This window comes from Gallus gallus, chromosome 3 (genome assembly GCF_016699485.2).
Source record: "Gallus gallus isolate bGalGal1 chromosome 3, bGalGal1.mat.broiler.GRCg7b, whole genome shotgun sequence".
NCBI classification, from domain to species: domain Eukaryota; kingdom Metazoa; phylum Chordata; class Aves; order Galliformes; family Phasianidae; genus Gallus; species Gallus gallus.
In genome coordinates this window covers 77,612,548-77,637,273 of record NC_052534.1, presented here as the reverse complement: position 1 = coordinate 77,637,273, position 24,726 = coordinate 77,612,548, and the positions used below count along the sequence as shown (strand labels likewise).

Genomic DNA, 24,726 nt, shown 5'->3' with positions numbered 1-24,726 from the left:
GCAATCATCTGAGTTTCTGGATGTTTTACTGTGCCTCTTGGTAAAATTCTGCTGTTTAAAACCTTCATTTTCTTATTTCCTTTCCATTTCTGGCCTTTGTCCAAAGTAGCCTGCAGTCCATCCCTTCCCGGTGTCAGAGTGGTCCCCAGAGCAAATAGTGCTATGCAGCAGATGATTTCAGGCTGGTTTGATTTAGCCTCTGGCTGGAGATTCTTCACGCCTCTGATGAGCTACTCAGTAATAGCAATTTATTCAAATACTTTGCTCTTCCAGTATTTAGTTGTGGTAATGTCCAAGAAGCTAAGATACACCCAATGTGTCTCAGTGAGTGAGTCATCAGATCAGATGACTGATGGTATGATCTCAGTATGACTTCTCTGAAATCACTCCCGTTAAGGGGATCCCATGGGTTGCTTCTGGGCAGCTGTGTTCATTGTGCAAACTGCTTTCTCAGTGCCTCTGCAGTCCTATCTGCTGGAAGAACTGAATGCAAAACAGTGCTGGGGATTGTAGAAGAGGAAGCCCAGGACAAAACAAAGCATCTCATCTCTTCCTATACATGGCACAGTGGTGACTATCCCTGGCACAGCTCTGCAGATACTTGGATGGCTCAAGTTGTCCTGTTGTTGAAAAAAATTCTCGTGTGTGCTAGATGGTGTAAGGACTTGTGCACACACTGTCTGGTTATTCCGCACAGTATTTCTAAATCTAAAGCTAATCTTAAGAGTTTCTTATATTATTTACTGGGGTTTTGGTTCATAATTCTTTCCAAGCTTTCTATGCAATCCTAATCTCCACCATTAGGCAAAACTGTGTTATTAAGGTCATTGCTGCACATTTCTGGAGGGACACTAGTCATGCCAGATAGCTGTCTTTTATAACGTTTTCACAGACTGGGACTGAAGCCTTCAGGGCAGAAACTTCGATTTCCTTTACAGATTCAAGCTGCCAGTTTTTACAGTGCAGTAAGCAAAAGAGGAGGGAATAGTCCCTTTAATCCTTTTGGCCTATGAATAGATAACAGAAATGAATTCCTGTTATCGACACAGTATATTGAGCACATTTGATGTATTATGGTATCACAAATGTGCTGAGAACGTTTGATGTGTTATAGTAAGTATCACAAATGTGTTTTATGTAACGTACGTATTCTGTAATTCACAATTCCTTTTGGTTCCCTTAGACACAACAAAGACGTGAATATAAGTACTTTTAGCTTCACTGCCTCAGTTTTGGCATCATTAAATACTTAAAGAAACCCTAATAGAATAAGATAACTCCACCTTTCCTGGCCACATTTCTACTTTTCAGAATGTGATTTTGCTGTTCTCTCTTGTCAAATACTGAGTTTTGGCTTTTGTTCCTCTTTCTTTGATATTTCACTAGATTTTCTCAGCATCTCATGTTCTTAGATGTAGCTGAAGAGCCTGTGTGTTCGGTAAGGATAACCTCTGCTTGTGTTATCTCATGGCAGGTATCGCTGGGCTTTTATTCCAGAGGCATCAGATGATTCAGGCCTGGAGGTACGAAGACAGGGAACGCATCAGAGGGAATTCAAACCTTATGTGGTGCGCCTAGCAAAACTGCTGCGAAAAAAAGCAAAGGTATGCCACTGCCATCCGGTTCTGCCTTGATTGAAAACTTGCAAGTACAGAAACTTGCAGCACTGTTTTGTGATGATGCTGAATAGAAAGGAGTATACACAGCATGGGAGATTCTCATTAGAGTAGTCTCAGGCCAGCATCAGGCAAAAGCGGTAAATAGGTATTTAAAAAGAGTCACTATGGTGAGTGGCTTTGAAACACATTTTACTTTCTACTCAAGTTATAGCCCAGAGTTTCCCAATTAAAAGTCTAATATAAACATCAGTCATTTTTAGATAGCCACTCATATATTTAAGTAGAAGGATAATTACCTTTTAAAACAGTAAAGCTTTTTTGTTTATAATAATCATGTTTAAGTACCTAGGAAACCTTTGCATTTCTAAAAGTGACAGAACAGTATTGAAGCAGTGCAGAATTAGGGCTGAATGAGTTTTTCCTCAGAGTAGTTACCATGAATGGAAGAAGGCATAGAGCAATGGAAGTGGTTCTGGAGGGAATCTTAGCTGCGTAACTTCTGGAGTGAGAGCAGAATTGCAGCTGTCATTATTGGCACATGAGGTACTTCAAAACCCAAGTTTGGCTGTGGCAGAGGCCTGGTCAGCCGTTGGAAACTGACCATACTCTGTCCAGGGAAGCTCCTGTCTGCGGCCACAGGGACAGAGCTTTGCTGTCAGATACCTTGCTGCTCCTGCTGTGAGGACACAACCCCCCAGAAAGGCTCTCAAGTGGGATGGGTTCATGTGTGGGCCTGGGAAGTGAGGATGAAGCTCAAAGACACCTGGGAGGAAGCTTTGAAGTTTCATTCTTAGGGATCCCTGCATTGGGATGGCATGGTGAGGGCTGTAGCAAGGGTAGCTTACTGTGTTTACAGTCTGTTAAATGTTTTCTCTGAGCAAATAAACAATTACTGATAACGCAAGTGGCTAAATAGAGAGTTTAGGGATAACTTAGTTGCAAGCAGGTCCAAACTTAGCTAGCAAAGCTCATGTCGTAGGGGTAAAGAAACTACTTGAAGCACGTCCACATTCTCATTTTATTGTCTTTGGACAATAAAACTCTCTTCCTCTCACCTGTAAAAATGAATAATGAGCTCTAACTCATTTAATCAAGTTCCTCTAACTCTCATGTTCAATCTACCATGCTGTACCTGTTAGAAGGCTCTCACATTCCAAATAATCTCTCTGCACAAATTAGGAAATACGTGTGATATGTGACATATACATACTGGTAAGTACTGTATGTTGAGATAAACGCTTGAAGTCAGGACTTCTGCGGCATGCATACAGAATGCAGAAGACTTCCTGAGATTGCCACAGCCTGCCAGTTGTGGTGGTAGTTGCTCAGTGTGAGCCATAACTGGGGTTGTGAAGATGAGATGAAGGTGAGGTGATGAATACTGATTTCCAGACCACTTCTTCATTGCATGGAGGAGAACTCTGTTGCATATAGCTGTGCATTTTTCTTAGAAAATCTAGTTTCTGAGCAAAATGTTTCAATTGACTTCAGCTTTTTCTTGGAGCTCTCTGACTAATGCTCCTGTTCACTTTGTGTAGTATTCTCAGGCTCTGTCTGCAACAAATGTGCTTAAACCCTTCCTTTGGCACTGCTGCAGTGCACAGAAGAACAAACTCACACTCACTATCACTGTCTAGTAGTGTCCCAGAGCCCCAGAGTCTTTGGTTTCCAGATGATGGGCTCTTTGGGGCAGGTGAATTTTACTTTTTTTTTTCCTGCTGAAACACAGCACCCAACCAAGCAACTGCACGGCCTTCATGGCAAAGTCTTAGTATGATATGTGAAATGCAGTCTGAAAGTTCTCCTCTTTCCTTCCACAGGACAAACAGGAGGACTTTAAAACGATGGTTTTGGAGGGATTGGAGATGGCCAAGCATCAGGTGAGGGTGGCCTTTGATGCTTGAGTTGTGAAATAAGCTCGCCATAATACTACCATCACCTCAAGGCCCAGGGTAGCACTTAACTTCCAGTAAGAACTGAAAGAGATGAGTCCCTTCAGGGTTGAGGGGTTTTTGAAGGGAAGTAACTCGAAGGGCCCTCATTTTTATGGACACCACATAAATTTATTTTTGTTTTCCTACATGAATTTAACAGTTTTCGTTCTAAAATGAGTCATCTTCACAAATCATTATAAAATGAAATCATTATTTCTGCCAACGGGCAAGTGTGGAGCACAATCCCTAATCCAATCTCTGTCAAATTAACCGTTGCTCTGAGTATCTGAGGAATCAGTGGTGTTTGCAAAGGTACTGCTGTGAGGCATGGGCAAAGTGTATTTTACTGCTCGGAGGGAGCAGCAGTATTTGCACGTGCACCCATTTGGTTGGCTGCTGTGTAGCACTACCGCTCGCTGCATGCTGGGGGTGGGCTGCGGCCATCACTGGGTTGTGCCGAGTGCTGCAGAGACCGGTGCTGAAATGTCTCCCTTCTGTGAATCCACTGTGAAAGGTCTGAAGGAGAAATCTTAAAGCTAAAATCTCTTGTGAAAATAGGAGGCTTCCTTTTGCTCTGGTCTATTTTGTCTCCTTTCTTTTCTTGAACTATTGTAGAGAATAAATAGCATAGGTGGAGTAGTCATCTCCGGAGGCAGGGAGCCACACAACCAGATCGAAATACTACCTGTGTTCATGTTTCATCTGTAAAACAGATGTCATAGGCTCCTGAATTGGAGCAGGCCCTTGCTTTCATGTAAAGGATAAAAATGGCATTTGTGAAATGCTGTTTCTTGAAGAAATGTTTTGCTCAATGGCTGTGCGATCGGTAGTCCTTTCCTTGCACTCTGCTCTCCTGTCATTCAGTTACTGAGTCAGCTCAGGAGAAGCAGGGCTTGCCCATGTGGCCGTGCAGCTGGTGGTGCCCTGAGTCCCCACTTCGAGGCACTGCCTGTGTGGGCAGCAAGGAGCTGCTCAGAGGCTGACTGGGATGGGCCCTCACTGATGTGTGCCCTCTGCTGCTTTTCTCCTGCCTCAGGGAATGAAAAAGACTGCCTTGTGGAAGGCTGCTTTCATGGCAGTTGGTCTTTTGTACTGGTTTGTCCATAGTTGTCCAAACAAGTTGTTTCTTGAGTTGATATTACCTTGTTGCACAGGTTTTAATGTGTTGAGGTTTTTGTGAGTTAAAAAAAGAAATGAGTGAAGATGGCCACATAAGCAGCTGCATGTCAGTGCTGAGGTGTTTCAGTGTGCAGATATTTAAGGCAACCCTAAAGGGCCACTGCTGGTGCCTGTGAGCAGTGGGCGTGTGACTGCTGCCTGCTCTGCTGGAGTTCATGTCCTCACCCTTGAGATCCTCCCCGTGAGGAGGAAGCTGTGTAAACAAAGTCTCCTGAGATCACATAGCAAGCAGTGATCTGGTTCCCTGTGTGAAGTGGTGGTGTCTGCTCCGAGCCTCTGGACCTGTTATTGCTGGTATTTAAAACAGCGTTGCTTACGCTCTTCTGAAAACCCAGAATTCTGCCTTCAAATTGAAAATCCTTTGGTTTTATCTTACCTTCCTCAGGACTTTGTTGTCCCTAATGCTAGCAGTAGGGCACAGTGTGAGGGCTGCCACCAGAAGGCAGCCTGCTTTAGAGAGCAGCTAGTGCACAACTTCTCCCAGCAGCTACAACTCCCACAGCTTTGCAGGAGCTCAAGCTGTGTTCAGGGCACCCACTGGGCTGTGGCCTCACACAGCAGGACGGGGGCACGCAGCTCTGGGGTGCCCTGGGCTGAGCATCCAGCACTGCTTTCACATGGGTGTCAGCTGTTCCTTTGCAGCTAGCACTGCTGCTACACATGATGGCAGGGAGGAACAGATCTGCTTCAAAAGCTGCACCCTGGTGTGTTTTGTGCCTTGGGCAATTTACTTTTTTTTCTTTTTAATATGGAAAAATAACGTATTGACACATCTTCTATGTTTAGCTATACTACTTCTGTTTCGTCCTGCATTATTTCCTATTTCTCTGTACTTACAGAAAAACCCAGAAGAGGACAGCTCAGGGAAAACACTAAGTTGGGAACCAGGTCACCTGCTTCTAACCATCTACACCGTTCGCAGCATTGAGCAGCTTTTGCCTTTCTTTAACGTACTCAGCCAAGTTTTTAACAGCAAAGTCACAAGCAGATGCGCTGGACACTCAGGGAGCCCTGTCCTTTACCCCAACTGCTTTCCAAGTAAGGACATAAAAATGGAGAACCTCAAGACATTCTCCAGCAAAGCGAGGCAAAAGATAGAAGAAATGGTTGAGAAGGATTTTCTGGAAGGTGTCATAAAAACGTGAACCAAACCGGTACTGTTCCGCTTATGTGTAATGTACGTATTCAAATGAAATACTGTATCTTTCCCAGGTGTATATTATTCTTTTCTTACTTTGTATGTAATGAAATAATTAATGTTGTATTTAAGTTACATATTTGTAAATAAGAGTTCTGGATGTGGCCTGAATCAAGTGTAATTATTGGCGGCTCATATTGATTATGGTGCCTACTACTTACAGTACACTTTCTGTTGTCTTGAGTTCTGTCTTCAAAAAAGAAAAAAAAAACACCCCAAAAAATACAAAGTGCACATTTTTTTCAATTTGCTTCCAGTTTATTTGTCTTAGGGTTTGGGGAATCCATTGGCACTTGTGCTTATTTCACAATACAAAAATGCCACGCCAGGAGTTTATACCCTTTATAGAGGTAGTTCCCTGAACCGCAATACGTGGATGAGTGATATGTGTGCATATCAAGTGTTACTCCCCCTCAGCTCAGCCCCTTCACCCCAATGGGGGGAGTGGAAGGGGTCACAGAAGTCCACCTTAAAAACGATCGAGTGTTAATATCTGTTCATCTCTTAGTTTCATAGAAAATCTAATTAAGATATTTCTGCAATAATATGTTGTATTATTTGCAAGTGCTCTCTTGTCATGTCAGTGTCCCTGCCTTGAGCTGAACCAACTCTCAGGCCCAGGGCCTGCTGCTCCCCAACACTGCCTGCTTGAGAGAGGTTCAGTTGCTGTGGGTGTGCAGGAGAGAGATGTGCATGCAGCAGGGCTGTGCCCCAGCTGTGGCTGCACTGATGGGGGAGTAACGTGACTATAAGCTGGGAGGTGGGGGGTAGAAAGGTATTTGATCACAGTAACGGTAAAATATGAAATTAACAGTTACCCAGCTAGAGTCCTCGTAATCAATGAAAGCTGGAGGCATCCCTTTTAATTAACAGCTGCTGAAAGCTGTAGTTTTCTTACACATTTGTAATCAGCTCACATTAGAGTACAGAAATATCTGCTTGGCATGACTGGCTGAAGGAGATGGGCTGCTGTCTCTGTTAAAGGTTTTTGGCTGCCTGGTAGCAGCAAGGCGCTACAGTTGAAGGGAGCCTCTGCTCTGGGAAGGCTCTCTGGAGTCTTCACTCTGCCCCAGGCTGTGGAGCTCATCTTCCCTGCATGCTGTCTGGGAAAAGCTGGTAACCAGACTGCTGCCAGTACAAAAGATGGCTCCTTAGCCTTAGAAGACTGGAGATGTAGCTCTCCTTTGGCCCCAAACAGGCCAGTGGCTGCTAAGAAATGGCATCCAAGGCACCTGCCACCTTTAAATCCATTCAGCTTCAGTAGTTAGTCAGACTTGGAGAGGAGGAGAGCACACTGCAGCAAGAACATCTCATTAAGAGGTAAGCTGCCAACCAAGGTAAGAAATAAGTGAAGTAGTATTCTGCTAAGCTCTGATTAATCCTTGCTACAATCAAGAAGGTTTCGGTACATCCACACTAGTACAGAGTAAAGAAAGTAGCATTAAAAAAATAAGTCCAGCTGTGAACTTCAGTTGTTAAATAGGTTGGGGCGGTGCTCCTTTTCCACCAGCAAGGTGGTAAACAGCCAGGCTTACTTCATGTGCAAGGGCATCAGCGTTCTCCTGTGGGATAGTGTAGAAGTTAGTTAGTTATCTCTTTGTCAGTATTAGAAGTTTAGAGTAAATGTGCATCACTACAACCAAAGTTTTCACGCAAATACTGTTTTCCTCCCCCAAATTTAGTACCTATTGCATTTGACTAAATGTCTAGCACCCACTGCCGAGCAAAACACTGCAGAACACACAGTCTAAACTCTGACCTGCGTGTCTGCTTCAGCATAGACCCTCACAATATCTTCTGTTCCTGATGGACGGACGAACGCTCGCGACAGCTTGTACTTCTTTACCAGAGCATCGATTTTCTCTTGTAGTCCTGGGGGTGTAACAGCACGTCTTTCGGCATCTGTTGTGTCAATAACTTGTCTGTCTGCAACCTTCAACATCAGAAACAGACAATTTATTTCCATGCCGTAGCACTACGGTGGGAGCAGAACGAAACAGGTCACTGTTAAGACGGAACTTTAGGTTTTGGTTTGCTTCAATATCAGAATAAGAGCTCACTTTGAGAGCTGCCTACTGACTCAAAGGCTTTGGGATCATTAGGAACCCCTGTTCAGCTGCTGCTCAGTATGTGGTAACCAAGTCCTGATAGGACTCAGCTTCTGGTTTGGAAAAAAGGGTTAGTTCTGAACATGCCTCCTTGTTTAGCTTCTCAGCTAATGCTGGAGCTTTTCTCAGTAGATCAGAACGTGTAACCTCTTCTCTTTGGTTAATGTTAAAGTCCAAAGCTCTCTTACTATGTTCTTAAGTGTAAGACAGTGTTATCAGCTGGGAGTTTTGCTCAAGCTCTTCAGATACTGGAAAAGGAAGGAGAAAGAACTTGAATATTTTAAATCAGAGTTAAAATCTGACTTACAGCAGAGCAAGACTTAAGCCTGTCTCTCTCACACTAATGTTCCAATTTCCAACCAGAGGCAAAAGTGAAATGCAAGTATAAATTTTACAAAGAAAGACACTGCTGTGACATGAGCCAGCGTGAAGTGCAACTAACCTGAACTTTGAGCAGCCGACTTGGAAAGTCATTGTAGAGGGCATCCCACTGCTGCAGAGTCAGACCTTTCAGAGCCAGGATTGCTTCGATAACCAACATGTCTGAGATGGCATCACCAACTGTCTGTTAACAGAGCGGAGAAAGGGAAGTCTTAGAGAACTCACCAGCAAAGAAATGAAGGCATGCTTTGATCAGTAAGCTCCCACCTGAAGAAAATCACCACGCGGCCAACTGACTTGCCTTGGTCTGGATAGTTGTTGTTTTTTAGGGTTTTTTTTAGTTTTGACTTGCCCAGGGCAAGTGCTAGCCCTCACCTTTCCTAATGAGGACTGGCACCTCACCATTGTTCAGGGGTCAGAATGCTTGAAGCTGGCCTGTGAAATGTGACTTGGCCCTGCTCCTGGACAAATGATCTGTATGCTAAGACAGGGATTGCCAGGGGCACTGGAACATCCCCATCCTCTCATACTGCAAACATCAGTGAAAAACATCAGATGAAAAATTGTTATTGAGTCAGGAACAAGTCACATGCTCTCACTCCATTCCCTATCATTCTGTTTCCTCTTGATTCTGAATGCAGAAGCAAAAGTATCCTACGTCCATTCCTGAGAAGCTGTCACATCTCCGATGACTACTACTGCCCTTCCATCATGGCACACCACTTCCTGCTTCAGCAGTCCCTGGCAGGAGCCTGAACAGTCCTAAAAACAGGCTTAGCTCCATGCCCGTCAGCACAGTGATTTGTTTCTCTTGGCTTTTACCTGGTTAATCAGGTCAATCATGTTCTCAAGCACCTTCGCTGCTTCTCTTTTTGCAACATCTTTCTCCTCTTTTGCCAGTTGTCTGATTGTGTTTTCAGCAGCCTTACTGAAGAGTACCTAGAATAAAAGAGATGAGAACTTTTGTCAAGATCAGTCCACATCAAGAACTGGGATATAAGGGAAAAAAGCTTTTCACCCCTTAAGCCTAGATAATAATCATTAAGGTTTGCCTCCATTAATTCCCATTCCCCACACAAAACAGAAGAGATGGTGGCAGTGCTATCATAAAGGAAGAAACAAGCCTGTTCTCAATATATGAGAGAAGAAAAGTCTTGTTTACAGATGTAAGCAGACAATGAAAAGATTTCCCTCAAAGGCTAATTTTAACTTAGATTTTATGTGTTGGCTGCAGATATTACATATGACATGCTCATACTTACTGTGCCGTGTCCATTTGCCTCAAAATAGATTCCAACATCAAACTCCTGGGCCTTGTGATGCAAGTGTTTCACTCCCGTTTTGACACAGTGAACGGGAACCTACAACCCAAGGGCACACAGAGAACGTGAACTGTGTTACCGTCTCCTGATGGCATTTGGGGGGGAAATGGCTTTAAACTGGAAGAGGGTAGATTTAGACTAGATATCAGGAAGAAATTATTTACTATGAAGGTGGTGAGACAGTGGAACAGGTTGCCCAGGAGGCTGTGGATACCCCCTCCCTGGAAGTATTCAAGGCCAGGCTGGATGGGGCTGTGAGCAACCTGGTCTAGAGGGAGGTGTCCCTGCCTATAGCAGGGGGTTGGAACTACATGATCTTAAAGGTCCCTTCCAACGCAAACCATTCTAGAATCCTATGATTGATTTCAAAATATCTGTGCATCCTAATTCATGTTATTATTTCAGGGAACATAACAGATTTCTATCCAAACTTTAAATGACCTAACTCAGTTTTTGCCAACATAAGCCCCATATTCCTATTGAACAACAGTGAGGCAGTTGCTAGATAAAAATGAAAGAATCAGTGTCTAAGTATCAAGGAGCCCTTTCCTGCTCACTTGGTTGCAAAGCCATAAATTCCTCATGTTATTCCAGGAGTAACAAAGGATTTTGCTTAACTTTTGCCAAACTTGATTTCAACTAGTAAAAGTTGAATTTCCCAGATATTCTCTCTTCAATCTCCTTTGCCACCAATAGTTTAGTAACTGCTGTAGGTTTTGAAACAGTCGTCAGCTGTTGATTTTAGCACAGTTTAAGCCTTCCTAGGAATCATATAGTAGTACTTAGTAAAAACAGTAAACAACATTTGCAGAATACTACCGGATATAAAGTCAAGAATACCTTCACCGTCTCCTCCAGGTAGCGCGTTGAACTCCCATTGGCGTACGCTGTTTGTACCACTGCCATCTTTAAAGTCTGTCCCATCTAAGCAAACCAAGAAGCAAAGCACTTTACTGTGCAATGGGCACGTACAGAAGGCTGGACAGCTGGATAACCAGAAAAATTGTACAGGACTAAATCTATGCTCTCCTGCAGACACTTAAAATTCCTGAGCATCAGAGATCAGAGAATATGGACACATGTAAGACAGCATGAATTTCACTGAGCCTTTGCGTACCACGGGTGTTGTGGCTGGCTTGAAGCAGCTGTTCTTAGGCTTTCAAACCACTGTTCACATTCAGCCAGCTCAGCACACTGGCCAGACACATGGAATTACATGGGGCCATGACCACGAGCAATAAATTGAAAGCTTCTGGTGCAAAGCAAGCGAAGGCTGGAAGGTGGCAAGCACAAGTTCTCCTTGCTGGCTGGCATGTCTGCCACAATGCAAGAAATGAGCTGGTGTCAAAGAGAAGAAAACCAGGGTAACTCATCTAGGCTAACTATCATCAGCACCAGGTCCAATGGAACGTTTGAAAAAGAAAAGCTTTATCTCTCTCTTCCCTGTAGGGGGAGAATGCTTTGCTGCAGGTACTGGTTTGGGAATGACAACAAGCAAACCCTGCAACTGTCACACGTTCTCGTGCTCAACTTCATAAGGTTTCAGAGAAACAGTGGGGGAAGGATTGAACCCCCCCAGAATTCAAGAAAGATAAAAAAATGAAGGAACGGAATATCAGTACACTGAGCACATAGACAGGAAAATTCTCTCTCACTAAGAACTGTAAGTTTAAAATTCATTCATTTGACACATCAAAGTTACCTTGGCAAGAAGTTCTTTAAGGAAGATACTAATTAAAGTTGCTATTTTATCTCCATCGATTAGGTGAAAATGGCCAGCTGTGTCCTTGTAGTAATAAACAATTCTATCTGCATCACCATCAAATGAGCAGCAGCTCTCGTTAGGCTTCATGTCTAGCCCTAATGCACACAGAGTTAGAAATGCGAGTTAGAGATAGGAATAAAGAAACAAAATTAGCTCTGTGCAGACACACGAAACGTGCTCCAAACCAACACTGCATTTGCTAAGTGTATACAGCGTATAAAACAAATAAGGAGTTCCTGCCTCGAAACGTTTCTAGGCTTAATGCCAAGATCGAATTAGCTGGGAAGCAATCATCACCTGACAGAGCAATGCCTCAGAAAAAAAACTGCCCTTTTATCAGTGCAAATCTTTCTTCTGTTCAAGATGCTGACCTTGCCGTTAACCTTGGAGTTTGTATGTCAGAAACAGCAGCTGGCCATTCCTACGCTCATTTGGAGATCTTTGGGAACTTGGCAGAGCCCCAAAGGACACCGCATCCTCTATCCCCCTCCTGGAGGGACACAGTTTAGCACACAGGTGGACAAGGAAACCAGCTCATGCTGCTGATGCCTTCTATCCTTCAGAGCATAGGACACTATACCCCAAAACTTGTCCCTGCAAGCAGCACGACAAAGAGGAAATGCCACCATACCTTGACGTTCAGGTTTGGCTGACAGTCTCAGTCAGAAGGCAGTTGTTTTACAGACAGCTCAGTTTAGCCTCAAATAATCTAATATTCAACCCAGTCTGTTCTCCCAGTTTGGAGTTTTGTTTTTTTTAAGCACCCTGCAGGGATTTGGCTGAAATAATTACCTCTGTGGTGTATGTCAAGCTGTCAGTTTGCTGGCACCAAAGTGTTAATTACATTCTTCCTCGGGAACACGGAAAAGGATTTGTAACGCTAGGCCACAAAGTAAATACCTCTTGTGAATGTAAAGGGAGGTAAAACAAAGCTGATCCTTGGGCTCCACCAGCTTAACATTCATGTTAGATTGTCAAACGTGCCTCCGATGTGCTGAAACATGCTGTAGTCCACCAAACAATTTAGAATAATAACTTAAGATTGCACCAATACCTGTCCTAGGATTCTCTTTCCATCACACAAGCACAACCAGTCTTGCAATCACTTACTTAGTAAGAAACAAGGAAACTCAGCTCATCTGAGGCTGATACACCACTGCTACACCCTGCACATTTAGATCTAGAGAGGATGCAAAAGGACATAAAATGACTGATCACATACCTTTAGGTGGCTTCTGATGAACCTTTACAAAATCTGCACCACATAAGTAATTGAGCTTCTCCTTCGTTCCATCATTATATACCTGAACTTGCACCTCCTTTGGAAAGTAGGTCTCCATCTCTGCCAGTTTCAGAGCTCCTATGCCATTGGCACAATCAATCTTCAGTTGCCTCTGAGCCTCGCCAGAGCTGAGAGACTTTGCACACAGAAAGAAAGGGCAAAGTGAACTCACACCTGAGTGAAACCACAGGCTCTGCCACCCCACCTATAGACGTGCTGAATTCGAAACTTCAGACCCAAACAAAATAACAGCAAAAGACACCCACTTTGTACATTTGCAGGAAGAAGACAATTACCAATATTCACCTTTTTTATCAGCTCCGTAAAAGCTTTGGATAACTTTTGGTAATAACCTTCCAGCGTTGGTTTCCCATACTGCCCCTGGGTGTTTTGGCAGCACACCATGTAATGCAGCTGTGGTGTGGTCACCAGACCATAATCTAACATAAAACAAAGGCTTCAATAGTAAGAAACAGAACACTAAATAGACTTCTCCTTCAAAGTATACTATAGAAAGTATATCTGCTATTCTACAGAACACAGACAAAGGCGGCACAGGAAACACATAAAGAAAATTAAGCTCTGTTAAGAAGATATGAACCCCTTTACCACAAAGCAACCCAACTCTTCCAAAAGAAGAGTGTTGCGGACAAATGGAAATTGAACCCGGGCTACTGCTTTAGGGCTGTGTAGCACAGTCACATTTACAAAAACAACTTGATACCAAACTAGAATAGCAAAAGCTCGACGTACCGTGGTACTGACCGCCCAGAACGGAGATACCATCTATTACTGCCTGTGAAAGTTCCTTGCTGCTTGGTCTGGAAAATAAAAAGCACAGCCTTTACAGAAAACCTTCATACGTGGGTGTGGAAAGGAAGAGCATGGGGAAGATGACTATGAAAAGCATGTTTCCTGCCAGCAGGCTTTGATTCAACATGAAGAAATCCACGCCTTTCCCAACTGAAGGGGTCAACAATAAAGAAGCCTGAAAGCCACTACCCTGAAGAGCTGTGAAGATGAGTGAACATCTGATGAACTTCTGTGTCATACCTGGATGGGACACGGTGCTCACAAAAAAGAACAATAGGACATCCAGATCAGAAGCACTAGGAAGCTCTCATAATCGTCACAGAAGCTCATAGTGGAACAACATTAGAAAACAGCTGTGGACTGCTACAGTCTTAAGTGACTTTACCAAGTAGCAGACTAGGCATAGGTAGCAAATCTGGCTGTAGAGAGCTAAGCATTCAGCAGCACTCGTGAGCAAACTGCTGCCACCTGTGTAAAAGCAGCACACATCTAACAGTGTTTTCTAATTACCTGGTGTCTCTACCAATAAAAACTGAAGCATCTTTTCGCTGGTTCACTGCTGCCTTTTGGCAGATCTCAGTTACTATTTCCTGTAACTCTTGGTCCTCTGCATTTGCTAGCTGTGTGGCATATTCTTCCCAGGATGGGTGCAGCATTTCACCGAGAGGATCAATCAACTTCACACCATTATCTTCCTTAGAAGGAAAGAGAACAAAACACACTCAGCTTAACAGTGGGAAACTTAAAATTGAAGGCAGTCGAGGTAAGGTTTAACCACACTACTTCTGTAAACATGGGATGTTTTTAGGAAGCCATAGATTAGCTATTTATTTCAGCCTCCAGCAAGCCCAAATAACTAAAGTAAGCAGTGTATTAAGTCATTTATTTCCCCACCGCCACCCCGCCCCATTATAACCTTGGCATGGAGTTCATGTGACATTAAAATGACCTAAGGGGAAACGCGAAGACCAGAGAATGCTCCACAGCAGAAGAAGTCTAAAGTGTTTGATTTGTAAACTGCTTCGTTTTTTTTACTAGCAGATTTCAAAGGCTCATCTCTTCTCACGGGCACTCCTAGCCTTGCCCATCTTACAAACATCCTACATTACAGCACTGACCTTTCCACATGAGAGAAAACAACCACGCTATGTACGTGAAAGGTAACTCTCAACGTGCCAGAGTTCACATTATAATGGAACACTATAAACACAACTCTTAAGTAGATGGAGGTGCCTGCAGGGTGCAGCCCATGGAAACTTCTTGTTCCCGTTATTACGATGAGCTTTGATTCCACCAGGCCGCATCTATTTTTGCTTCAAACAAAAGGCTGCTCTTACTTCAGGATTGTGAGAGGCTGTAACCATGACACCAATAGTAGCTCCCATGGCCCTGGACCTGAGCGCTGCCAGCAGGCCCATGCGGAACATGACGTGCTCAAGCTGCTGAGCCTTGCTGCGAAACCCAGCGGTGCCATACTGAAGGGTAAGTCCAGCGGGTTTGGGATGCAAAGCCGAGTATCTTTTAAGCTCTTCAAAATCCATTTCTGGAGAAAGAAGCAACACAAACGCTCGTAAGAGAAGCCGAGTCATTAACATTTGTTTCAGGTCTTACACTTCATTTCAGCTTGAATCCTATAGATATCTCCAAGTGGGGCCAACACAGTGCTGGAGACCTCACTGTGGCCTTATAGTACTTGAAGGGAGCTTATAACCAGGCGGGGTCTGACTTCTTAAACAGTCTAATAGTGATAGGACAAGGGAGAACGGCTTCAAACTAAGAGTGGAGATGTAGGCTATATGTTAGGAGGAAGTTCTTTACTCAGAGGGCAGTGAGGCGCTGGCACAGCTGCCCAGAGAGCTGAGGGTGCCCCATCCCTAGAGGCATTCAAGGCCAGGTTGGATGGACCCTGAGCAGCTGAGCTGGTTTGGGGCAGCCCTGCCCATGGCTGGGGGTGCAGCTCAATGATCTCTGGGGTCCCTTCCAATCTAAGCCATTCTCTGCTTCTATAGCTCTGCTTGTACCCCATGCACCCCTGTGTGGGGCTGTAGAGAAGACCACAACCGGCACCTCTACGTTCCCAGCACAACATCAGCTCAACACAGCTCGACTAAATCACAAACAGACGAAGCGATCTGGGTGAGCAGATCTCGGGTTATCACTCGAGTCCCCTCCGGGGCTTCCAACGACGCTCCCGTAAAGAACTAATGCTAGTCACACGCTTCACACAGCCACACAACTCCATTCATTCACCGTTCAGACCACAACCAGCCTGCCGCCCGCCGCAAACCGGTCTCCGACCGCCTCCTGCGCACCGCCACACTCCCGCCGCGCTACGAGAGAACGCAGCCCTACCTGCAGCCCGCCCCGCCCGGCTGCCCACCCGCCACCTCCGCGCTCTCCTTCCGGGTCCGGCGAGGCCACGCCCCTTCCCAGGAACCATCCAATGGCAGCGCGGCGGGCGGGGCAAGCAGCCGCCACGCGGCAGTCGGATCAGCCCGCAGTGTGGGGCCGTAAGGCAGAGGGCGGGGCCGGCGGCGGCGGCGGTGCGAGAACGTCCGTCACGTTGGTAGGGTGCTACGCGGCTGCTGAGCTCTGCCCTCCCCCGTTCCGATGGAAAAACCCAATGCTCCAGCACCGAGGGTGGATGGGATCAGCCCCTTCAAGCGGAAATGCCGTGTTAATACCTGTACGGTATCTCCTCGTTGAGCTGATGGTGCCCGTTTAGGCCGTACAAATGAAGGCGTGACGCGTGTCAGGCAGCACGCTGATGCGCGCGGACACGAAATGGAAACGTACAGCATCAAACCGAAGCAGCGCTGTCGTTTCAGACAGCTGCTCAGCGGTTCCCTGTGTCTGACCGGGTTTCCATAACGCCCCACCAGGCTGCAGAAAGCAGAGGGAAACCCGGAGCTGCTGGCCGCCTTCTGGAACAAGGCAGATTTCCCTTTAACAGCAGCGACGCCGCTGAGGTCCGGCACGGCCTCGCAGGCGTCACGCAGACTTCAGGTTCCCACCCCCGGCCATCACGTGTGAGCGCGGTGCCATGGCTGCCGCGGTGCGGGAGTGCCTGGAGCTCCAGCTGCTGGAGGTGGAAATGCTCCTTTCCATGTTCCCCAAGAAAGGGGAGATCAGCCTGGACGGCGCTGCCGTTCCCGCCTTGCAGCGCTACCTGAGGGACGGCGGCGGATCCCTGCCCCCGCGGCTCGAGTATTCGGTCGCCGTCGGTGTCGGGGAGCCGGAGGTGAGAGCTGCCCCTGGGCGGGTCCGTACGCCTGTCTTACTCGTGGTGTGGGTGCTAAACGTCCCCCCTAAAGGGGGGAGTGGAGGTTGGGGGAGGGGGGGTATAAATTTGCTTTGTCAAAAGCTGAGCGATAAAACTGCGCCCTGCGTGGAGAAGTTGTGGAGTCTTCTCTGTAGGTAATCAGAGCCCGCCTGGATGCTCTCCTGTGCAACCTCCTGTAAGCAGGGAGTTGGACTAGGCCATCTTCAGAGGTCCCTTCCAACCTTTATGAGCCTGTGATCTTGTTTTTAGTCATTTCATAGGATCACAGAATGGCTTGGATTGGAAGGGACCTCGAGGATCAGCAAGCTCCGACCTCTGCCACAGGCATGGCCGCCAACCTCCACATTTAATCCTAGACCAGGCTGCCCAGGGCCCCATCCAGCCTCCTCTTGAACACCTCCAGGGACGGAGCATCAGGCACTGAGGGCGTGTGAATCCCTTCCTGCTCTCTGACTATAGGCACAATTTGGTTTCCAGAGTATACCTTCTTTGTGCCTTCTTTGAAGCCATAGCACCATTTCTGTAGAGGGCAGAAGAGAGCAGCTGTGGTAACATTTGGTATGTTGGGAGAGTCCCAGTGAGATACAACAGAAGGGCCAGGTGAAAGAATAGGTTGTGGGGACAAAAGGAAGACGTAAGTAGTAATTCCAGGTTTTAGGGCACCACAATCTTAATTACATCTCCTCATAATCTGCCTCTGGCAGGGAAAGGAATCCAGCGTGTCTCTCTTAGCTGTGGAATTCATTCTCTTTTTGTGTCTGTGTGCTCTGTTTTTAAGGTAAAAGTGGAATTGCAGGTGCAGTTGCCTCATATGTATCCCCACGTGGCTCCTCAGCTTTTTGCAAGATCAAATGCACTGCACAGGCAGCAGCAGTTGCAGCTCAACACTCGTCTCACTTCTCACATCAGCTCTTTGGATTCAGGTGAACTGTGCATATGTGAGGCTGTGCAGTGGCTGAAGGAGAACAGCCTGCCCTATTTGGAAAACAGTAAGGTCTCTGCTGAAGGCGTTTCAAAGGAAACAGCAACTAAAGAAACAATTCAACGTATGTGGATCTACAGCCATCACATATACAGGCAGGAGTTGAGGAAGAAGATCTTTGAGTGTGCGAAGAAATTAAACCTGACTGGCTTCTGCCTGACAGGAAAACCTGGGGTGATCTGTGTGGAGGGCATCAGAGAAAACTGTGAGGAGTTCTGGCGTGTTATCAGGTATCCCAACTGGAAGCATATCTCATGCAAACATGTGGAGACTGTAGAAGCAGAGGGAAGCAGTGATCATCTGCGCCTCTTTCGAGCTTTTGAAGACTTGCAGTTTCAGGCCCATGGCGATTATGGCCTGAGGAACGACTATCACATGGATCTGGGCCAGTTCCTTGAATTCCTGAAACAGCATCAAAGTGGACATATTTTTCAGATTTTATTTGGTGTTGAAGGCAAACTTGCAGACAAATAAGAGGGAAAAAAAAAAGCATGTAAATGAATGCTAACCTTGGACAGCAAGAGATGAAGCTGACATTGACATTTGTCCCTAAGCTATGGCTGCTGTGAAAAGGGGAAATTCAGTGTTGAACACAGAACAGTTCAAGTAGATGTTCCTGGCTCTGAATTCTGAATTGCAGTGTATTTTTTGAAAGAGGTGCTTGTTTACTTATTTTCGGAGATCTTAAAAGCAGCATTTTTCACTGAGCAAAGCAGCATTTCTCACTTCTCTCAAAGAAGTGCTGGCAAGGTGATAAAAATCCTAGGTGGTGCTATCCCGAATTACACTGTTCTGTAATCATCCCTCCTGTGCTTTGTTACTAAGCTGAAGTGCAGAGCTTTAGTTAACTTCTTCATTTAGTTGTGGGTCACCAAGGTGGCTGCAGTCAGATTAATACGGTTTCCAATATGAAAGTGCACCCCACTGAAGGGAGTCAAGATTTGCTGCATTTGTTGCCTTTTACTGCTGTATGAAACATCTGGTCTCACTAATTCAGCTGATCCAAGAAAAGCAAAGACCCTTGTGCCCAAAACCGCTAAGTTTTGCATTTAAACATATGAGTGGGGGGAGGGGAGGGGGAGAAAGCCCTCATCACCCCATCATTTGGAAGCTCTGGGTTGTAAGTCTTTACAGTGACTGCGTTATTGCCCACATTTCCAATACCTTCTTCTTCCTATCTCACTGGGGTCTGTTAATTTTGAATGGTAGCAGCTGCTCAACTCATGCTTTTTTATATTTGTATTGCTAGGCCTAGCACATTGGAAAGTAAGATACTATATAAGGAAATACATATGTCGTGTGTGCGTCTATATAGATAAAAAAGGATCGTCATATTTAGATGTTATCAGTAGATGAAGACTTGTGTCTGAGAAGTCCGAAATAGCTGTGCCTTAAAGAACCAGCAAGACATTGCCTTCTGCTTTCTCCCTAAGCGCCATAATAGGAGAATTGGCGGACAGCAATAAAACCACCTTTACTGTTAAGGTTTGGATGCCCAAATCTAAAAAATCAAGCTGTTTGGTTAGCAGCTACTTAAAAGCTGTGTTTCAGTACACCCCCCCGATGACTACGATATTAATAATGGGGATGCTTTGGCTGCCAATTTATAATACTCTGATATTCTCTCTTTGTGAAGGACATTGACTGCCTTTATGCCGAACAATTGCAGTGCAGTTATCTTGCTGGGGAAATGAGATCTTTGATAATTCACAGGACTGTATCTTTGTTAGAATATTTTAATGCTACTGAATAACAAAGGTTCTGCAGGTTCGGTTGTCATTAGCAAATACTCATTGCTGCTCACAGGAGCGACGAGTAAGGCTTTTCTGTGGAGGAAAATATTTCTAAGCTTACTGTTCTTCTTCAGTAACAGCTTGACAATTTACACAGATTACATTGCGACTTGTAATGGATTAAACAATCATCGTATGTATTTCTCAATCTTCCACTGTACCATTTGTCTGCTGAAGTTCTCATTGACATGCGTGACAAATCTGAACTCAAGGTACAGCCACTCACTGTGATATCAACAAACGCGTACAGCCATAGTGTAGGACATACCAAGTGCAATAACAACCAGCAACCAACACAAATACAGTTCTCAGATTAATTTTTATTTTTTCGTGTATCATTAATTATGACTTCTTAATCTGAGCTTCTAATCAAATATTACCATTTAGAAAACTTGTTCTGAGTCTTACAAAATTATCTACTCTTCGGCTCCCTAGGCGGAAACGTTCTGAATATCGAAGTGCTTTTCCACTGCTGCTGATTTGCTTATTCTTCATGGAGTATTTACAGTTTCACTTTCATGGCATCTTCAGGCCAGGTGTATGAGTCAGCCACAAAGCTGTTGTAATCAGTGCTGTACATCTGCGAACGGATGAAGGCTTCGAGGTCCTCGGGCTGAGGGTAGGTGGTGGCAGTGTTATTCCTGTAGGCTTCTTCTGCAATCTAGAAAGTTGCATTAAAATCCCAATTAGTGCTTTATTTGAATACATTTAACAGTATTCTAAAGTAGGAATGAGGTCAAAATCGAGATGACATCTTCTTTGGTGCTGACAGTCATATCAAGTTACACTGCATCTGGGCTAACATGCAGCGAAAAAGATTAAGAATATGATGATGTATGCATTTATTTGTCTGATTCATGCTGCTTTTGAACTCTTACAGGATAGCATTCTGAGCAGGTTACCCTGGTTTGCCATCTTCTATAAAGCACATACGATAAATGTGATTTGTTCCGAGCCTCCATGCCCCTTGAGTTTGAGGGAAGTTTATTATTTGCCACAGCCTGATAAAATATTTCTCAAAGGTAAACACAAAATATCCTGGATAGGTTTAATTCCATGTATGACTGGGGAAAGTCTGTGTACTTTTTCACTGAGAAATCAACAAGATCAGAATCAATTGCATCCTACGTATAGCTGTGGCAAAAAAAATGGAGTTTGGATGGGACTGGAGCTCACTCAATGCACCACAGCATACTGTCACATCTGAAGAGCACCATCTTGAGATATATACGTCTTTTGACTGGATGTTCCTTTGTGAAACAAAAGAAGGGTTACACACTTGTTCAAAGCAGCAGCGATCTTTGCTAAGATCTGCTTCAGCTGGAACTGGCAAACAAACAAAAGCTCTTACTTTAAATGAAGGGAAGACAAAGTCTCTTCCTGCACTCCGTAGCCATCACTTTAAAACATGGATGTTTTAGCTTGGTGAGAAGCCAGTACTCCAAGGGGAAGAGCTACAGTATGTTGGCTTCCCTTTTAGGATTCACCTGGAGCCCCAACCAGAGCTGGCTGAGATGTGCGTATTCACGTAAGAGTTTCCCTTCAGGTCTGCATGCATGATAATCACAGCTGAATGAGGTCTGAATTTATACCCTGCATTTGCTATTCTGAAAATTTTCAGAGTATTTCTCCCCTGGAAAGGACAAATGCCATCACTTAGCCTTTAGTGCCGTACAAGCCAGAGTAGGTACTTGTAGGAATAACATTTCAGCAGAGATCAGGCAGGAAGACTTGTTCAGTAACATTTTCCTTTCTCAACACGCATTCGAGTTATCAGAGACAACAGAGCAGTTTCCATCACTCTGTTTCTGCCACATAGGCAGTTTGATGCAGCCTGAGAAATCTTGGTACCATTTTGACATTTACAGGACAGAGTTATCATTTGCCTAAGAAGACATGAGTGGCAAGAAGGATTGAATTATTATTTTAAAGGCAGAGTAAGTGAAGCTAGGGGAAATGTTTGATGCATGAAGCCTCCTTGTTATTGTTTCAAAAGGATATTCAGTAACTGGAATGGATTTGTTTACATCAGTAAACAAACATTCTGGAGTTTCAACTCTTTCCGTCTTGTACTGGGGTTAAATTTGGGGTAATATTTATGAATTGAAATTAAATAAATGTATTTTTACTGCTAGACCAAGATTGCTGTGAATCGGCTTGTGTGAAGATGTGTCAGCTGATCAAATCTAATGCTCAGTTACATAACATGAGAAGAAGAGAAGCCAGGGAAGACTGAAATGACTTACCCTCACTGCAATCTTCAGTGACACCTGCTGGATTGTGACTAAAGGAGGGTACAGGCGACCTTCCTGTAAATTCTCCTCTGAAACTTGCTGAGCTATTACCTGGAAATAAGGCAGACATGTTTAACTGTGAATGCAGACACAACCGTGGCTTCATTAGACACTGATCTCGTCTTACACAAATAAATGGTCCTGCTTTGGCAAGTCACACAGGTACTGTGTAGTCTACCTAGAACCTGCCTGATCATTCGGTGTAGCTGCATAAGAGCTAGAAATTTAAGGAGTTATGCCCTTTTCTCACTCTAATTGTACTGAGCCCTGAATCACTTCTATGTTTGTCGATGGAGTACAAAGGAGATAAATATTAATATCAAATCTGATACTGATTTGTTAATTTTTCTTAGAACAGGATCTTGAGTGAGACTGTGGCATGTAAACTAGCAAATTGTTCACTATGACACATGAATTTCAGCCGCTGATTTTAGTTGGGTCACAGACTTCTAAAATTACAGAAGCACCTGTTATTCTGATGGCTGTTAAGTCATCCTGTGCAGAAAATAGTGCTGAAACCTTAAGTGTAAAATGCTTTGAATAAAATTACTAGCAGCTAAGCAGGTTTCTTATACATCCAGCTCACCAGTCTAGTCTGTATGAGATTAGAAAAGGAAATACAGTCAGCCACAGAGTGAAGTAAAGTCAAAGTAAGATTATCCAGGCTCTCTGGAAGTAACTGCAGGCAGATTGATAAACAGAAGGTCTAAATTCTGGCTTGCTGGGACAACAAACCCACTGCTGCTAGAGGGGCTGTCCACTCCACTTGAATGCTGCAGCAGATCTGTCACCTCAGCCACAGCAGATTAATCGAGAAGTTACTTTGACTCTCTGATTTACTTATTATTTCCACCAGACTGATTAGGGGAGAAGTTCTCATTCACATCCAAGCATCTCTTCTGCAGCCTGGATCTTCTTACTTGGTCCTTCCACCAAGACTGGAATTGTTTTGCAGTCATCTCCAGCAATGAACAGATCAGGAAAGCATGGCAAGCTGAAGAAAACTTGACCATTTCCTCATTGGCCCCATGAAAAACCTATTACCATGCAGTGTGAGGGCGTTCTCAGCAGAGTGAAGAGACACTGCACACATTGTCTTTTTTTATCAACTTCCTCTATTACTTCCACAGATGACTTTTAAGAAGCAAAGGATCTTGAAGATGCCTTTGGGTCTAATGATATTCTTGTTATCACTAGCTAAAATTTGTTAGTCACTTGGGGATCTGAAATAAATAGAGAACAGCATTTCATGATTATCCAGCCTTGGGTTTGCTGAGCCTGAGAGTCAGCTGGGGTCAGTTCATTAGCCTGGCTTCTATTCTGGAATCTCTTTGGTGGGCTTGGTGGTTTCAGTTCTTTAGCTGTCCACCTTTGTATCTTCTAGGGAGCTGATAGTCAGAAACAAATCTAAATAACTTCTAAGCAAACTAAGCACAAAACTCATATATTAGGCATGGTCTGGCTTCAGGTAGTTTTTAAGCTGTCTTCTCTAGCATGCACTACCACAGTTCTCAAAACAGAATATTTTTCAAATGTTATGAAAATGTTAAATTATTTTAAGAAAGCAGATAAATACATGAGTCTGTCTTACTTCGGGACAGGAAGACTTTACCCCAGTGTGGGCATTGCTTGCCCTTTGAACAGCTGGGAGCACAAAACAGTAACAAGAAAAGGAGTCTTTTCATCCAGCACAAGCTCATGCTTTTTAAGTCTGTTACATTTCATAAGCAGCTTCAATTGTAGTTTGGTACGTCAGGCTTGCCCTTGGAATCTACCCTTCTGATAACATGGTCCAAACAGAAAGCAAGAAGTGTCCCTCTGAGAGAAGGAGCTAGCAGCATGCTTGCAACAGAGCAACAAGTAGTTCCTGCAGCTTGTGGTGTATGTGGGAAACAGGGCCTGCTGTGCACCACTTACATACGATGAGGACTGCGCCAGAAAAGATACCTGGCTATCATCAGTTCATCCTGCTGACAGCAGCAGATAAAATGTTTGAATTAAAGGACTAACGCGACAGTAACTGCAGGTTCAAAGAGATCCTGTTCTTTTTTTGTAATCTACCTGACACCCTGCTAGGTGCAGCAGTGTTTTCCATATGGAGGGGAAACTGTAACAAGTACAGCAAGAGATTACCTACTCCAGCTCAGTATAACAGATGAAAGAAGATTATTTGTTTACCTTTTCATCTGATATTGAAAAATACAGCAGACATAACACCCCTCTAGGGGGAGCTATGATAACATAAGATCTACTCATTGCTTTCCATAACAGCGACTAGGTTATCTAAAATTGGTGCGCAGCCCTTTGGTAAAACAAGATATACATCTACATGTGTAAGGAGGAGCTTATAAAAAGAGAGTTTTGCTGTTCACAGTTCAATGAGATTCTGCAGAAAAGATGAAATCTGAAATGATCAACAGCAAGTTGCTGTCAGTCAAATAGGTCAATGGCAATGGAAAGAAAGGATGAATCAACAATTGGAATTATTAAGAAAATGAGAGGCAACAAAGAAAATGTAATCATCATCAATGTATAAATCTGGGGTGCAAGATCACTTTGTGCATGTTTCTTTACCTACTTCAAGCAAGAGTAGAGTAGAATCATGAATGGTGTAAAGAATAACAAGGGCAATCAGAAGGTTAGGTTTTGTACAAGGAAATCAGGCAGACTCCTGAAAGAAGGGAAGACTGCAAGAGAATACAAAAAATATATAAAAGAAGGTGATTATTTCTCACCGTGCTATAGGAAACCCAAATCATCAGACAGCAGGAAA

General features: G+C 44.3%; 4 protein-coding genes across 15 annotated transcripts in view; 2 read left to right on the top strand and 2 right to left on the bottom strand.

The window, feature by feature from the left end:
- The window catches only part of DOPEY2 (dopey family member 2), a 61,773-nt gene extending 55,597 nt beyond the window's left edge, over window positions 1-6,176 (top strand). For 7 of the 10 annotated variants that reach the window (XM_046939063.1, XM_015284720.4, XM_015284718.4 and 4 more), the window contains 3 exons: window positions 1,475-1,604; window positions 3,440-3,499; window positions 5,572-6,176. In XM_046939063.1, the coding sequence (XP_046795019.1) occupies window positions 1,475-1,604; window positions 3,440-3,499; window positions 5,572-5,877 (496 nt within the window). In that variant the 3' untranslated portion in view covers window positions 5,878-6,176. The remainder of the gene's footprint in view (window positions 1-1,474; window positions 1,605-3,439; window positions 3,500-5,571) is intronic. The other 3 variants (XM_046939065.1, XM_046939066.1, XM_046939064.1) reach the window with 1 other exon arrangement.
- Window positions 6,167-16,577, bottom strand: PGM3 (phosphoglucomutase 3). Of its 3 annotated transcripts, none has more exons than XM_046939068.1 (13): window positions 16,286-16,577; window positions 14,939-15,144; window positions 14,112-14,296; window positions 13,542-13,609; window positions 13,095-13,228; window positions 12,729-12,924; window positions 11,444-11,601; window positions 10,582-10,665; window positions 9,682-9,780; window positions 9,242-9,358; window positions 8,481-8,603; window positions 7,690-7,863; window positions 6,167-7,492 (listed from the first exon to the last, which is right to left on the bottom strand). In XM_046939068.1, the coding sequence occupies exons 2-13, from the start codon at window positions 15,140-15,142 to the stop codon at window positions 7,406-7,408; spliced, it is 1,629 nt and encodes a 542-aa protein (XP_046795024.1). In that variant the 5' UTR covers window positions 15,143-15,144; window positions 16,286-16,577; the 3' UTR covers window positions 6,167-7,405. The 3 variants fall into 3 exon arrangements, with proteins under 3 accessions (XP_046795024.1, XP_046795023.1, XP_419862.6); XM_046939067.1 differs by lacking the exon at window positions 16,286-16,577 and adding an exon at window positions 15,852-16,014; XM_419862.8 differs by lacking the exon at window positions 16,286-16,577 and adding an exon at window positions 15,954-16,014.
- Window positions 16,578-16,632: 55 nt separating this feature from the next.
- RWDD2A (RWD domain containing 2A) lies at window positions 16,633-22,112 on the top strand. The gene is made up of 2 exons (XM_419861.8): window positions 16,633-16,842; window positions 17,663-22,112. Exons 1-2 carry the CDS (start codon window positions 16,645-16,647, stop codon window positions 18,338-18,340), a joined length of 876 nt encoding a protein of 291 aa, XP_419861.2. The 5' UTR covers window positions 16,633-16,644; the 3' UTR covers window positions 18,341-22,112.
- The window catches only part of ME1 (malic enzyme 1), a 157,484-nt gene continuing 152,339 nt past the window's right edge, over window positions 19,582-24,726 (bottom strand). The window contains exons 13-14 of the mRNA NM_204303.2: window positions 21,906-22,004; window positions 19,582-20,320 (exon numbers count right to left, since the gene is read on the bottom strand). Coding sequence (NP_989634.2) covers window positions 20,162-20,320; window positions 21,906-22,004 — 258 coding nt within the window. The 3' untranslated portion in view covers window positions 19,582-20,161. The remainder of the gene's footprint in view (window positions 20,321-21,905; window positions 22,005-24,726) is intronic.